This window comes from Theropithecus gelada, chromosome 9 (genome assembly GCF_003255815.1).
Source record: "Theropithecus gelada isolate Dixy chromosome 9, Tgel_1.0, whole genome shotgun sequence".
NCBI lineage: Eukaryota > Metazoa > Chordata > Mammalia > Primates > Cercopithecidae > Theropithecus > Theropithecus gelada.
In genome coordinates, this window is record NC_037677.1 from 34,095,469 (window position 1) to 34,108,512 (window position 13,044).

At 39.1% G+C, this 13,044-nt stretch overlaps 1 protein-coding gene across 2 annotated transcripts in view; it reads left to right on the forward strand.

The window, feature by feature from the left end:
• Positions 1-13,044, forward strand: part of ITGA8 (integrin subunit alpha 8) — a 198,488-nt gene that overhangs the window by 97,350 nt on the left and 88,094 nt on the right. For both annotated transcript variants that reach the window (XM_025396715.1, XM_025396716.1), the window contains 4 exons: positions 4,113-4,158; positions 6,918-7,025; positions 12,130-12,185; positions 12,589-12,743. In XM_025396715.1, coding sequence (XP_025252500.1) covers positions 4,113-4,158; positions 6,918-7,025; positions 12,130-12,185; positions 12,589-12,743 — 365 coding nt within the window. The remainder of the gene's footprint in view (positions 1-4,112; positions 4,159-6,917; positions 7,026-12,129; positions 12,186-12,588; positions 12,744-13,044) is intronic.

Consider the following 13,044-nt stretch of genomic DNA (forward strand, 5'->3'; position numbering starts at 1 on the left):
TTGTGGCCTGTGTTGCCAGTTATTTTATTTTTCCAGAGTAGGAAAAATTCCCACCCTAAGGCACAGGAATTAAAGCTCCTAAAGGAAAAGCCCATGTCTCATTACTGTTGGGAAGGTGTCCCTCAAATTCTCACCTATAATGACAATCTAGTTTTGATGGAGACTTTATATTACTTTCTAGGATCTGGAACGTGTGTGTGTGTGTGTGTATGTATCTGAACACCTTCAAGTACACATGCAAAACTCCAGCAGAATTTAGCTGCAGCTGACATTAGTCAGTTTTAATTAATTGTCTCATTTTCTTCATCTCTAGTGTCTTAATTTATTATTACTTATCCTCCCTATTTAATCAGGCATTTATGAAGTATCTGTTCTGTATCTGGCACTGTGCCTGGTAACATGCATGCCAAGGTTATTTCTTTCTTCATTTATTTCAACCCATACCATTCCGTGAATATTTGAGGATGTGCACACATAAAGATTCCTGCCCTGGAAGGGCTTACAGTCTTACTTTCTTTGCCATTTCCAGAGAATCAATTCTTAAAATTCGCCTTTTACTTATAAAATGTCTAATCTTATTAAATAAACATTTCACCTTATTTGGAGCCAAGAACAAAGTACATAATTCCTCGTGAACCAGTTTTCATAAAAGAGCTCTCCTATCTGGTGTCATGTCAACAGATATGGATTCAGACCAGGGCCACCTGTGTTACACTTGTCTAAATATTGGGGTTTGTAATTACACAGGAAGAACAGAGCTCATGTTTCTTCAAATCAGTAGCTCTTTTTTTCTCCAATTTAGAAAAAAAAAGCACTCATTTGCTAGAAGAGACAAATGTAACAGAAAGAATACATGTAAAAATAGTTGAAAAATTGAAATTCTGATATAATTTATCATTATAATTTTAATAACTGGTAAACTTAGAAATTTTGGCATCTGGCTTCAGAGATTTAAACCCTGACAAAAGAATGTTTTAGTCCGTGAGTCATAGGTGGCCAAGGTGTACCCCTTCGCTTAATGCGTTCTTTAATTTCATGAATACAGAACTCTCTAGATGACATCTGTTTGACTTATTTGAACATCAGCATGCACGTGTTTTTAAATATGGAGCTCTGGAGTCAAATTCCAAGTCTAATAACTGAATCTGATTCTGTATCCATAAAACCTAAGGCATCTGACAGTGGTTTTGACCTGGAGAACTTTCAGATCATTTTTTTTTTTTTTAAACAAGTGTTATTGTGTCTTAGGTTGGGTTGTCCCAGAGCAGGCGTTAAGATAACGATGAGAAAACAAGCAGTGTATTTAAGAAATCCTGAGAAATACTGGTAAAGGTAGAGAAGAGAAACATGGAAAAGAAGAATACAACAAAGATCATCATCAAGCTAGTTGCCACTGTGGGCAATCAGGGCCTCATCTGGCTGGTGAAAGCAAAGTCAGAGAACAGACCTCAACTATCCCATTTGACTGAGAAGGAAGCTGGGCCACTCACTTTCCAATTCCTACCTGTAATTGACTAAAAGCCATTCCCAGGGACACCAAGCCCTCAGGGGGAGAATCACCTGCAGTCTGTCTCTGTTCACATGTACGTGTATTAGTCAGGGTTCTCTAGAGGGACAGAACTAGTAGGATTGCTGAACATATAAAGGGGAGTTTATTAAGGAGAACTGACTCACATGATCACAAGGGGAGGTCCCACAATAAGCCTTCTGCAAGCTGAGGAGCAAGGAAGCCAGTCCAAGTCCCAAAGCTGAAGAACTTGGTGTCCGATTTTGGAAGGCAGGAAGCCTCCGGCACAGGAGAAAGATGGAGGCTGGAAGACTGAACCAGTCTAATCTTTCCTCGTTCCTCTGCCTGCTTTTATTCTGGCCGTGCTGGCAGCTGATTAGATGGTGCCCACCAGATTCAGGGTGGGTCTGCCTTTCCCAGTCCACTGACTCAAGTGTTAATCTCCTTTGGCAACACCCTCACAGACACACCCATGAACAATACTTTGCATCCTTCACTCCGATCAAGTTGACACTCAACATCACATGTGCAAAAGGTGGATGCCAAGGGAATACGGCTATAAATCATTTTTCTATACAAATTCCATTACACCAATTTAATTCCTGAATTAGTTTCCATATGGAGTGGTCACATAGGACCTCCTTCCACCTTTGTTTTTTGTTTTTCTATTTTCATTCCCGTTCTGCTAGAATTAACCAGTTATAGTTTCAACTGTTGTAAGTCTTCTTCTGTGGCCCTTATTTCTACCAAGTTCAGTTTTCTTTTTCTCTTTTTAAATTTATTTTAGATTCAGGGGATACGTGTGCATGTTTGTTACATGAGTATATTGCATAAAGGGGTTTAGGCTTCTAGCGTACTCATCGCTCAGATATTGAACATTGGACTCTGTGGGTAATTCTTCAACCTTTATCTCCCTTTCTCCTTTCCCACTTTTGGAGTCCCTAGTGGCTGTCATTAGCATCTTTATGTCTATGTGTACTCATTGTTTTAGCTCCCACTTATAAGTGAGAGCAGGCAATATTTGATTTTCTGTTTCTGAGTTCACTTAGGATAATGGCATCTGGTTCCTTTCATGTTGCTGCAAACGGCATGATTTCATTCACTTTTATGGCTGCATAGTAATCCATGGTGTTTATGTACCACATGTTCTTTATCCAATCCACTGTTGATGGACACTTGGGTTGGTTCCATGGAGGTCCAGTTTTCTTACATCTAAATTTTACTCTGCAGATTTAGCCATTGTTATTTTTATTTGTGTTTGATTGCTTCTACCAGGGACAGCCATTGTAAATGAGATTAAGAAAAGTCCGCCCGGGCGCGGTGGCTCACGCTTGTAATCCCAGCACTTTGGGAGGCCGAGGCAGGTGGATCACAAGGTCAAGAGATGGAGACCATCCTGGCCAACGTAGTGAAACCCCGTCTCTACAAAAAATACAAAAAAATTAGCCGGGCGAGGTGGCGGGGCCTGTAGTCCCAGCTACTCGGGAGGCTGAGGCAGGAGAGTGGCGTGAACCCGGGAGGCGGAGCTTGCAGTGAGCCGAGATCGCGCCACTCACTCCAGCCTGGACGACAGAGCGAGACTCCATCTCAGGAAAAAGAAAAAAAAAAATAGCCGGGCATGGTGGTGTGTGCCTGTAGTACCTACTACTCAGGAGGCTGAGGCAGCAGAATCACTTGAACCCTGGAAGCGGAGCTTGCAGTGAACCGAGATTGCACCACTGCACTCCAGCCTAGGCGACAGACAGAGACTCCGTCTCAAAAAAAAAAAAAAAAAAAAAAAAAAAAAGCCAACAGTTTGACCTCTATGTTAGCCAATCACTGAAATAATTCTGAGCACTTCCCCTTACCTAGTCCAGGATTGCTCAACCGCAGTCACCCAGGTCCACCACTTACCTACTTGTGTGATGATGTTAGGAAATTTATAGTTTAGCCTTCATAAGTCTCAGTTGACTCATTTGCAAAATTGATTCTTGTTAGGAATCATTCAAAGGAAATCCTTTAAAAGGACTCCTGGCATACAGCGTTGTTCCATGTGCTATTTATTAGGATTGCTGTTGTTACTTTAGATCGTTATAATATGTTAGTTATTTTATATACTACTGATTGCTTTGCCAGAAGTATACTCACCACCCACACTATTTGTAAAGAGCAAACGTTTGTCAAAATGACAATCAGAATGTTCCACTTCTGGGTTAACAATCCTTCCTCACAGGGTATTTGCTGGTGAGAGTGATAACAGGAAATGTATAGTGAGCCTGGTACCTAGCAGACACTCACCACCTGACTTTCCTCTTTTCCTTCCCTGGGGATATGTGCCTTGAACCTGGAGGATAGGAAAAGTGATGCGATAATGAGTTTCTAGAAATTAACCTTCCTAAGCACAGAGGGGTTTGAGATCTACGGATGGACGTTTTATCAAGTTGGTTATAGCGAAGCTCCAACATCCTTTCCAAAATGTCTTAAGAAAGGTGTGACATCTCTTCTAATTTTGTGGCTCTCGTACCATCAGCACGTAGGGGTATTCTATGTGCTACTTACAACTTTGAACTTAGTAAATTGTTTCTGTACGATTCATGCATGCATTCTGTGTTTTTGTCTTTTTAAGATTTGATTGTGGGTGCATTTGGAACAGGAAAAGTCGCTGTTTACAGGTACGTTTTTGATAGTATTCAAATGTTTTTCTCATTGTTTAAAGTACATTTTCTTGTTAGTTTTGCCTTAAAGAGCACATTCCAGTGATTTATTCTGGTGAATACTTAGATGCTCTTTTTAAAGTCTAGAGGTATTTTTTGCTCTCACTCTTTTTTTTCTTTGCATTTTTACTCTCATACTGCATGACCAAACTTCCAGATTTTACGAACATAATGTTAAATAAGATATGAAAATGAAGCAGATCATATAAAATGACCCACTTTTTAGATCTTACTGTATTTGATTTATTCTCTTTGCTTTGGAAATGCATTGAAATGTTCGCTTATAAATAAGCGGTGCAGGGTAGAAGAATGTTACTATTTATCCTGGCTTCTATAATCAAACTGCACACTAAGTTAGAGAATAGAACATTCCAGGAGTTGGTAGCCTCCAAAGGCAAGTATTGAAAACAGTTCAAATACAATAGCTATGGATTCCAAGCCTGGACATTCCATACACTCACTGACTTGTAATCTTGGGCAAGTTCTTATCACTTTCAGAGTTTCAGATTTCTGGTCTGTAAAAGAAGGATAAAAAACAATATTTATAAGGTTACCTTTGTTCAAAGGATTCAGTGAGAATATGCATGTGGCGTACACAGAATAGTAACTGGGAGAGAGGTGGTGCTCAACTTTAGCTTCTTTAAAAAAAAAAAAAGTTTTATTGCAGGACACAGTGCCTTATGCCTATAATCCCAGCATTTTGGGCAGCCTAGGTGGGCAGATCACTTGAGGTCAGGTGTTTGAGACTGGCCTAACCAACACAGCAAAACTCCATCTCTACTTAAAATACAAAAATTAGCCAGGCACGGTGGTGCATGCCTGTAATCCCAGCTACTCGAGAGGCTGAGGCACGAGAATCACTTGAACCCGGGAGGTGGAGGCTGTAGTGAGTAGAGATTGTGCCACTGCATTCCAGCCTGGGAGACAGAGTGAGAGATTCCATCTCAAAAACAAAAAACAAAAGAAAAAAAAAAAAAAAGGTTTTATGAGAGTTCAAGACACTAGGTTAGAATATCAAGACAAAAGGGCGAGGGCATACCTGGGTGTACTAGGTGCATAGTGCTAACGTAGTCGGCTCCCAGAGAGATTCTAAGGTTAGGTTTCCTCAAATAGGTAAGTTTTCTTCTTCATCAGTCCCAAGACAAACTCAAAGAGGGTTGATTTGTACCAACCATGTCCCACTTAAGGTTCTAGAGAATCAGACAGTCGAAACCCTCGAGGTGTCTGAAGTATGGGGCTTGGGTTTGTGGTGGCCGTGGAGTATACCACTCAGAGCTGCTGCAACAGAATGGGCATAGGGCTCAGCTGCTCTGCTTTCAATCTGCCACTTTCATGCCAAGGCTGTGTTTTCCATGAGCTGCTCCAAGACAATTAGCCAACACAACAAGAACACAAATGCAGACCTGTTCTTGCAAGACATGGAACTCCTCTCATGGGCAAATTTGGATCAAGGACTCTCCGTTGCCCAGGCCAGAACTTTCTTATCCAGTCCTCTGTCCTTCCCTTGATCCTTCCAGGGATCAGAACTCCCAGCCCCCTCCACTCTCTCCCCACTTTTCCTCATAGATGTTTGACCCCAGTACATCTCTTGCATATCTAGTTCCGTTTTATCATCTGCTTTTCCAAGGAGTGGAACTAACACAGTATTGAAAGCAAAATTATGTAACAAAATACAGAGAAGTGGCATGAAGGAACTTAGGAGAAATCCCAGCAGGCCCATTACTTATTGTTTAAAGCAGTGCTGTAAACCCATTCTGCCCTGAGACACAACCGTTCCTCTTGTTGGGGGGAAACTTACCCAACATGGCTTCATTTCTCCCTGTCATTTGGGGACTTTGGCTTCCAATGATCATATCTTGGAATGAAGCTTTAAAATCTGCTCCATTTCCTTCCCCCATGATTTATTAATACTTTTTTGTTTTGTTATTCTCGTCTGGGTGGCTGCAATTGAATTACTTATGCTCTATCAGTCTCTCTCCTCAAATTTGGCTACATATTAGAATTATCTGGAGAGTTTGTTTAAAATTCCAATGCCTGATCCTTACCCCATAAGTTCTGGTTCAGTTGGTGTGGCAGGGCCTGGGCATAGAATTTGTTTTAAAGCTCTTTAGGTGATTATATTGTGCAGTCAGGATGGAGAACTACTTCTCTGGCTGATGTACAAAATTATTCTGCAAACCCACCTTCATGTATTTAGCTAAATTTGCAAAGCTCAGCTTGAAAACTATCAATGGAAATTTAAAAATTATCAATGATAATTTGCAAACTTCAAGTACTCACAAAATTAAAATTACCAATGAAAAGTTGCAGACTTCAAGTACTCACAAACACGAATGGCTGTAAGATGATGTATTTCATCAGATACGGATGTAGATATGCTAGCAGATGACAAACAATATTTCACAGCAATATTTCCTTAATACTGCGGGCCCACTTCATCAGGAAATTAGGTTTGTGTATGCAACTTTGCCTGACAGACCCACAGCACTCTTTATTTGTGTTTGTGTGCTTCCAGATGTGTTTTGAGGTAATTAGCTGAGTGTGGTACCCACCTGTTCATGCAGTGAGCAAAATTCTTGGCACAAATGCTAAGAATGTTGGCAATGGCCTCTGAAGTATTCTGTCTACTACTGAGTTCAGTATGCAGTGAAGTGGGCTTCTCCCTGCCTATCACCTTTGTGGTTTATTCAAACAAACGCTGCATTTTCTCCCTGCAGAGCAAGACCGGTTGTGACGGTAGATGCCCAGCTTCTGCTGCACCCAATGATTGTCAATCTTGAAAATAAAACTTGCCAGATTCCAGACTCTGTGACATTTGCAGCCTGGTGAGTTAGTCCAGTGCTTCTCAAACTCCAATGTGAATTCGCATCACCTGGGTATCTTGTGAAAAACACAGATTTGGATTCAGTAAGTCTGGGGTGGGGCCTAGATTTTGCATTTCTCGAAAAAAGCATCAAGAGATGCTGCTGCTGCTGGTCTGTGGCCCAAGTTTGAGTAGCAAGGAGTTCGTCTTTCAAGAGAACCTATGATATGGTGCTGATCTTTGGCTATCGACTTACCATTCAAAGGCTACTTCTCTAATCTGCAGGCTCTAGGTGAGAGGAGAAGTGTAAAAACATTTGGGGAAATTCCCAGTGAAACAAATCTTGGAGATTGCTCTTAGATTCTTGGTGTACTAAAATAAACACGAACCGATGTAAAAATATAACAAAATACCTACACTCTTACATTTTTGGCATATGCTTATAGATACTGCTTTTCAGGCTCATATAATGTCTTATTTATTTATTTACTTTTTGAGATGGAGTCTCGCTTTGTCACCCAGGATGGAGGGCAGTGGCACAATCTCGGCTCACTGCAACCTCCACCTCCCAGTTTCAAGCTATTCTCATGTCTCAGCCTCCTGAGTAGCTGGGATTACAGGCACCCACCACCACGCCTGGCTAATTTTTGTATTTTTAGTAGAGACAGGGTTTCACTATGTTAGTCGGGCTGGTCTCGAGCTCCTGACCTCAGGTGATCCGCCTGCCTCGGCCTTCCGAAGTCCTGGGATTACAGGCATGGGCCACCATGCCCAGCCGATGTCCCTTTTCTAACTAGTCAATTTACCGGGTTAATTTACTGGGTTTTCTATGCTGACAACAGATACCAGTTTTGTAACTTAGCATGCACAACTAGATAGCAGGAACACATTATGCAAGTAAAGATTTTTGTGCCATAAACTGTATTTTTGTGTTCATCATTAAGAATAGTGATTGAATTATTCCTTTTGCCTGGATGATGGAGGCTTTGCTTGGACTTTCAGAAGCTGGCTGATACAGCTTCTGAAAGTGTTCCTTCTGAATTTTGTCAGCCATCTGATGGGAGTGCAAGATGGAACTTGACTGTAACACAGCTCAAGAAAATACCACTTAGTTTCTCAATACGTAGGTCCTCCAGGGTTAGAAGTCACTATGTTGGTTAATACCTTCAGGGTATACCCTCTGAAAGATCAACAAATCCTTGAGGTGTTTAATATTTTGCCCTTATTTTTCAGGAGACGTGGTCTAACTCAGACAGTATTTTTGGTTTCTGAGAATGTCAGAATTGCAGAACTAACCACTCTTGACCCAGAGAAGTTATTTCCAGCCAATTTTAACATGTTGTTGATGGCCTTTTGACAGGAGTTCATACTGGAGTCAAAGCTTTTAAGGGTGGAGGGTGGGGACTTAGAGGACCCTGAAGAATTCTTTGAAAAACATCCTATTGCTGGGAGCTGGGGAGTGTGGTGGGAGCACGTCCTCTTCTTTAACTGCTTCTGAAAAGAGTTGGAAAATGCCTTGGGCACATTTTAAAATGGTTTAAAGTCGTAAAACAGTATAATGAAAACCTGATCTGAGAAAATATGTTGGAGAGCCAGCATTTATCCTTACCCATGCATGATTAAATGAACAATGAACTGTGAGAGTTGCTACTTGTTCATGAGTATTAAAACTTCAGTATTTCCCCCAAACAGGCTCATGTTCACACCTTCATAACAGAATGGACTTCTAAGCTGAATTCTTTGAATAAGCACATGTGGTACACTCTGATAAAAAATGTTGTTGTTTTGAAATAGATACTTGCTTCTAAGGGGCTTTAGTTTAATGGATGTTTTTATGAGATTGAAGTTTTGGTGTTTTGTTTTGTTTTGTTTTTCACCAGATTAATAGTTCTGTTTGGTTTTATGGAAAGAATATTACTTTTTAACAAGAAAATGTCTGTCTAAATGTCTGTCTTTTCATGAGCCATTTTCTTACTGCATTTAATCATATTATTAAGTTAAAGTGCAGTTTGTTATGTGGACAAATGTATATCCCTTTACCATTATATTTGTTTCTATTGCATACATTTTTCTGGAAGAGGTCTTATTTTCACATGCAAAATTTGTGAATGGTGCCTCAGAGTCTCAGAAGACAGAAAGTTAACAGCTGATTCAGTCTAGAATGTGTTTCTTTGATTCTCTTTTTTCTTTATTTTAGGAACTTAATTTAGTTTTTCCAAAATGATTGAAAGGTCTCTGTTGATTTTCTCTGCTGTTATTTGTGTCTGTATTTGATATAATCTTATATCACACATCTGAAAACTATCACATAAACTCTACTTGGCAAACCGTTCTTCACTTCCATTGATGTGGATTTCTGTGTCTTTCAAACAGCAGTGTAGTTTTATAAAGTGACTATCTTTAATTGGCATTTGTAAGTTAGAAAAAGAGGGAAAAAGCCAGCTCAATAAATATTAATATAATTGGCGACTAACCATTTATAAAAAGGAAAAACTAGCACAATATTTCATTTTAGAAATGTAAACGTGAGTAATTACCCACTTGTCCAACCTGATTTTAAAAACTTGTCGGATGTGAGTGACTATGTGAAACCTGCTATTTGCTATCACTGAAATAGGATTGAAAACTGAAGAGAATGTAAAATGAATTGCTTTGTACTTTTAAATCATGTTTCACCTTTATCTCATTTTCTCTTCATCATAGACTGCTATGAGCACAGTCACATTGCAGAACCATTATTCCAAACATGCTTGGGTTGGGACTAGCCTCAGAAGATCATGTAGTATATCGCCCTGCCTTCTGGCCATATCAAAAGCATTGTCCATAAACAGTTTAATTTAGAACTTATGTAATAAGGGACCTGGGTTGTTTTTATGGGTTTTTTTGTTCCAATCAGACCTATTTAGACTAATGGGCCATAGTGAAAATGACCAATATTTCTAGTTTGAAATTTTAATTCTAATTTAATCAAAGTTTACAGCTTTCCCTAATGACCCAAGTATACTTTGTAATTAGCTGTAGACCTTCAAGTGATCCTAATTCTATACTCTATATGACCCATGATGTATGTGTGCTTACATATAATATAGTATATATGTTTTTCTAAATTCAGAATGAGCACATCAATGCACTACTGTAAAATCTTGAAATTTTCTTTATAGTTCAGAACAGAGTGTTTGAAAAATTATGACTTGACAGACTCTTTTCCACTAAAGTGATCTATGAACTGGCAGGTTTAGGTTGGAGTACTATTATTGAGAATTCAGCACATTGTAGCAGTGATATTACACTTGTATGAAAAAAAATTTAAGTCATCCAGTTGCTGATGATATTCAGATAACAGAAAGAGAGAGCCGAGAAAGAAACAGAGATTTATACTGACATGTAGCTCATAAATAAATAGTAACCCTTTAGCTGATAACATCATTTATCAACCATACACCATCTCATAAGAAAAAAAAAAAAGATATTCATTTGCATAACTTCATTCCTTTTTAAAAATTTGTTATTGCTTTTGAATTTGAATTGTTTGTATTAAACATGCTATATCTAAAATGATTTTAATATATATGTTGATAATTTCATTATAAATAGGAATATATTTTATTGGCCTATGTCTACACAGTTAATGATGAATAGAAAAAAAGATCATTGGCCGATTTGAACATACACCCAAATACTTCCAAAAAGATTGGACACAGGAAAATTCTAATTTTGAAAGCCAGGTTTACTACAAAATTGAAAGATGTGATTAATTCTTCGTCTTTCTTGAATAATTCTAATTGAAGCAGAAGCGAGTTGGAATCAGTGATTTCTCTGGGGAAGCGGAATAAACACTTATAATAGCATAGACATTTCAGGAAACTTTTGGCTTAATGGCATGTGGCAAATTATTTACCCTGAGGGGAGACGTTGACTGAGGTCACGGTAGATAGATGAATCCCAGATGTGACACTTTTTCATTATATTTGACACAGGAAGCTGACACAGAATTAAAGTATGATTGGGGATTATTTACTCCCTTTGAATTCTGTAGAAATACCCAAATCATACTATGGTATTTTACTGGTAAAAAGTTTATGATCGTCATTAAACCCTACTTAAGTATTTTCTTATATTTTCACTTTCCTAGAAACGAGAAAAGGCCCCATCTCTAGTGATGGCTGTTAGGGCTTGGGATTTTTCAGGGAGAGGTGAGCACATTCATTCAGCAAAGGCAGCCAGGGAGTCAGCCATCTCTCATTCCATCTGTAGCCACAGACCAAAGCCAAGTGCAGATCAACCTACAAGCCAGTGCAGACATTGCCTTGAATGGTAGTCATCACGTGTTCAAGGCACAACTCCAAAGTGTCTCTCATGGACATCTGCCTTCTCTTGATTGTCTTTATTCCTGTATCATTGTGCCTACCTAGCTTGAGACAGCCATGCTAAGCTTCCTATTTCTCTTTCTCCCCTCCCTCTTCTCGTCCCTACCTCTAGTCTTACCCCAACTGTAGCAAGGTTCTGCCAAATTCCATCTCCCTCCAAGCAGAGTGGGTCTTTTAAGTTAAGCATACCATGTGCTCCATGCTTCTGAAGATTAAATCTGTATTTTTTAGCATGACTTTCAAAGCCCTGTTCCTCAGCGATCCACCAAGCCAGCCTTGTCTCCTAAAACTTTGCCATCTTGCTCAGTGCCCCGACTACACTGAATTTCTTCAATTTTCTCAAATGGGTCCAGATTCTTACTCACCTCCAGATTTTACCTCTAGCTATCTTCTTGCTGTGCTGCCTAATTCTTCTCTCCCTGGCACATGGAAGATACTCACTTGTATTCATTGAATAAAAGCAACAAGTAATTGATTAATTGAGCAATTGATTAAATCAGTTAACCTCCTGTACTATTTTCCAGTATTACCTTCCATGTAATGATAATGTCACTTGTCTTAACTGTATTAGTGTTGAGACCAACTGGTAGAAGGGATGGGTGTGTGTGTGCGCGCACGCGCGCGCGCGTGTGTGTGTGTGTGTGTATAATTAGAAATATATAGAGAAAATGATATTCATTATCTGGGATGAGGTAAAAGAAGGCTTCTACTTTAGATTCAAAACTTTATTAACCAATAAATTACTATTATTTTCTATAGCTTTTCTTTAAGAGTATGTGCATCTGTCGCAGGCCAGAGCATTTCAAACACAATAGGTAAGCACGTTTTCATTTTTACATTCTTATACTATACTAAGAAAGTTGAACAGTAACCATTTCTCTGCACAGACCATATAAAATGAAAGAACCCTTGAGGAATACCAAGATATCTATTGCATATATGGAACCTTCTACATAAATATTACTTCAGTACTTGGTAATACTATTATTTATAAGAACATGTAATTATAGGGAGAATGACAACTTTTATAAAACCATTATAAAACATTTTTAGCTTGGAGAGTATGTTATAAAATTTTTCCAGTTCATCTATCATGCTTGATCTCAACTATGAAAAATAAATGTTTCTTGAATAAGCAACTTGAAATGGAAATTCATCTCTCTGATAGAGCACTGTGTTCACTGAATACTTTTTCTCTACTTTACTTCTGTTCTTTAGTCTTGATGGCAGAGGTGCAATTAGATTCCCTGAAACAGAAAGGAGCCATTAAACGGACACTCTTCCTTGATAACCATCAGGCTCATCGTGTCTTCCCTCTTGTGATAAAAGGGCAGAAATCCCACCAGTGCCGGGGTTTCATCGTTTACCTTCGAGTAAGTATGCCAGAAAGACTCCTCTGGCCACTCACTTTCATATCCGAATTCCAACCATTTTTCTCCATTTAACCATCATATTTGTCTGCATAGACCCCCACCCGTCTGTTTTCATTTTCATAGCAGGAAACTTTATTTTAGGGTCAAATACTCTCCTCTTGACCCTGACTTCAACTAACCTGATGATGTGTTGCTATTAATTTCTAAGGCTTCTTTTCATTTTGAACAAAATCTTTATAATGGCATTCAGTTCACATGGTTTTCATTTCTACCCACCTCCTCCCCAAAAAACATAAAAGTG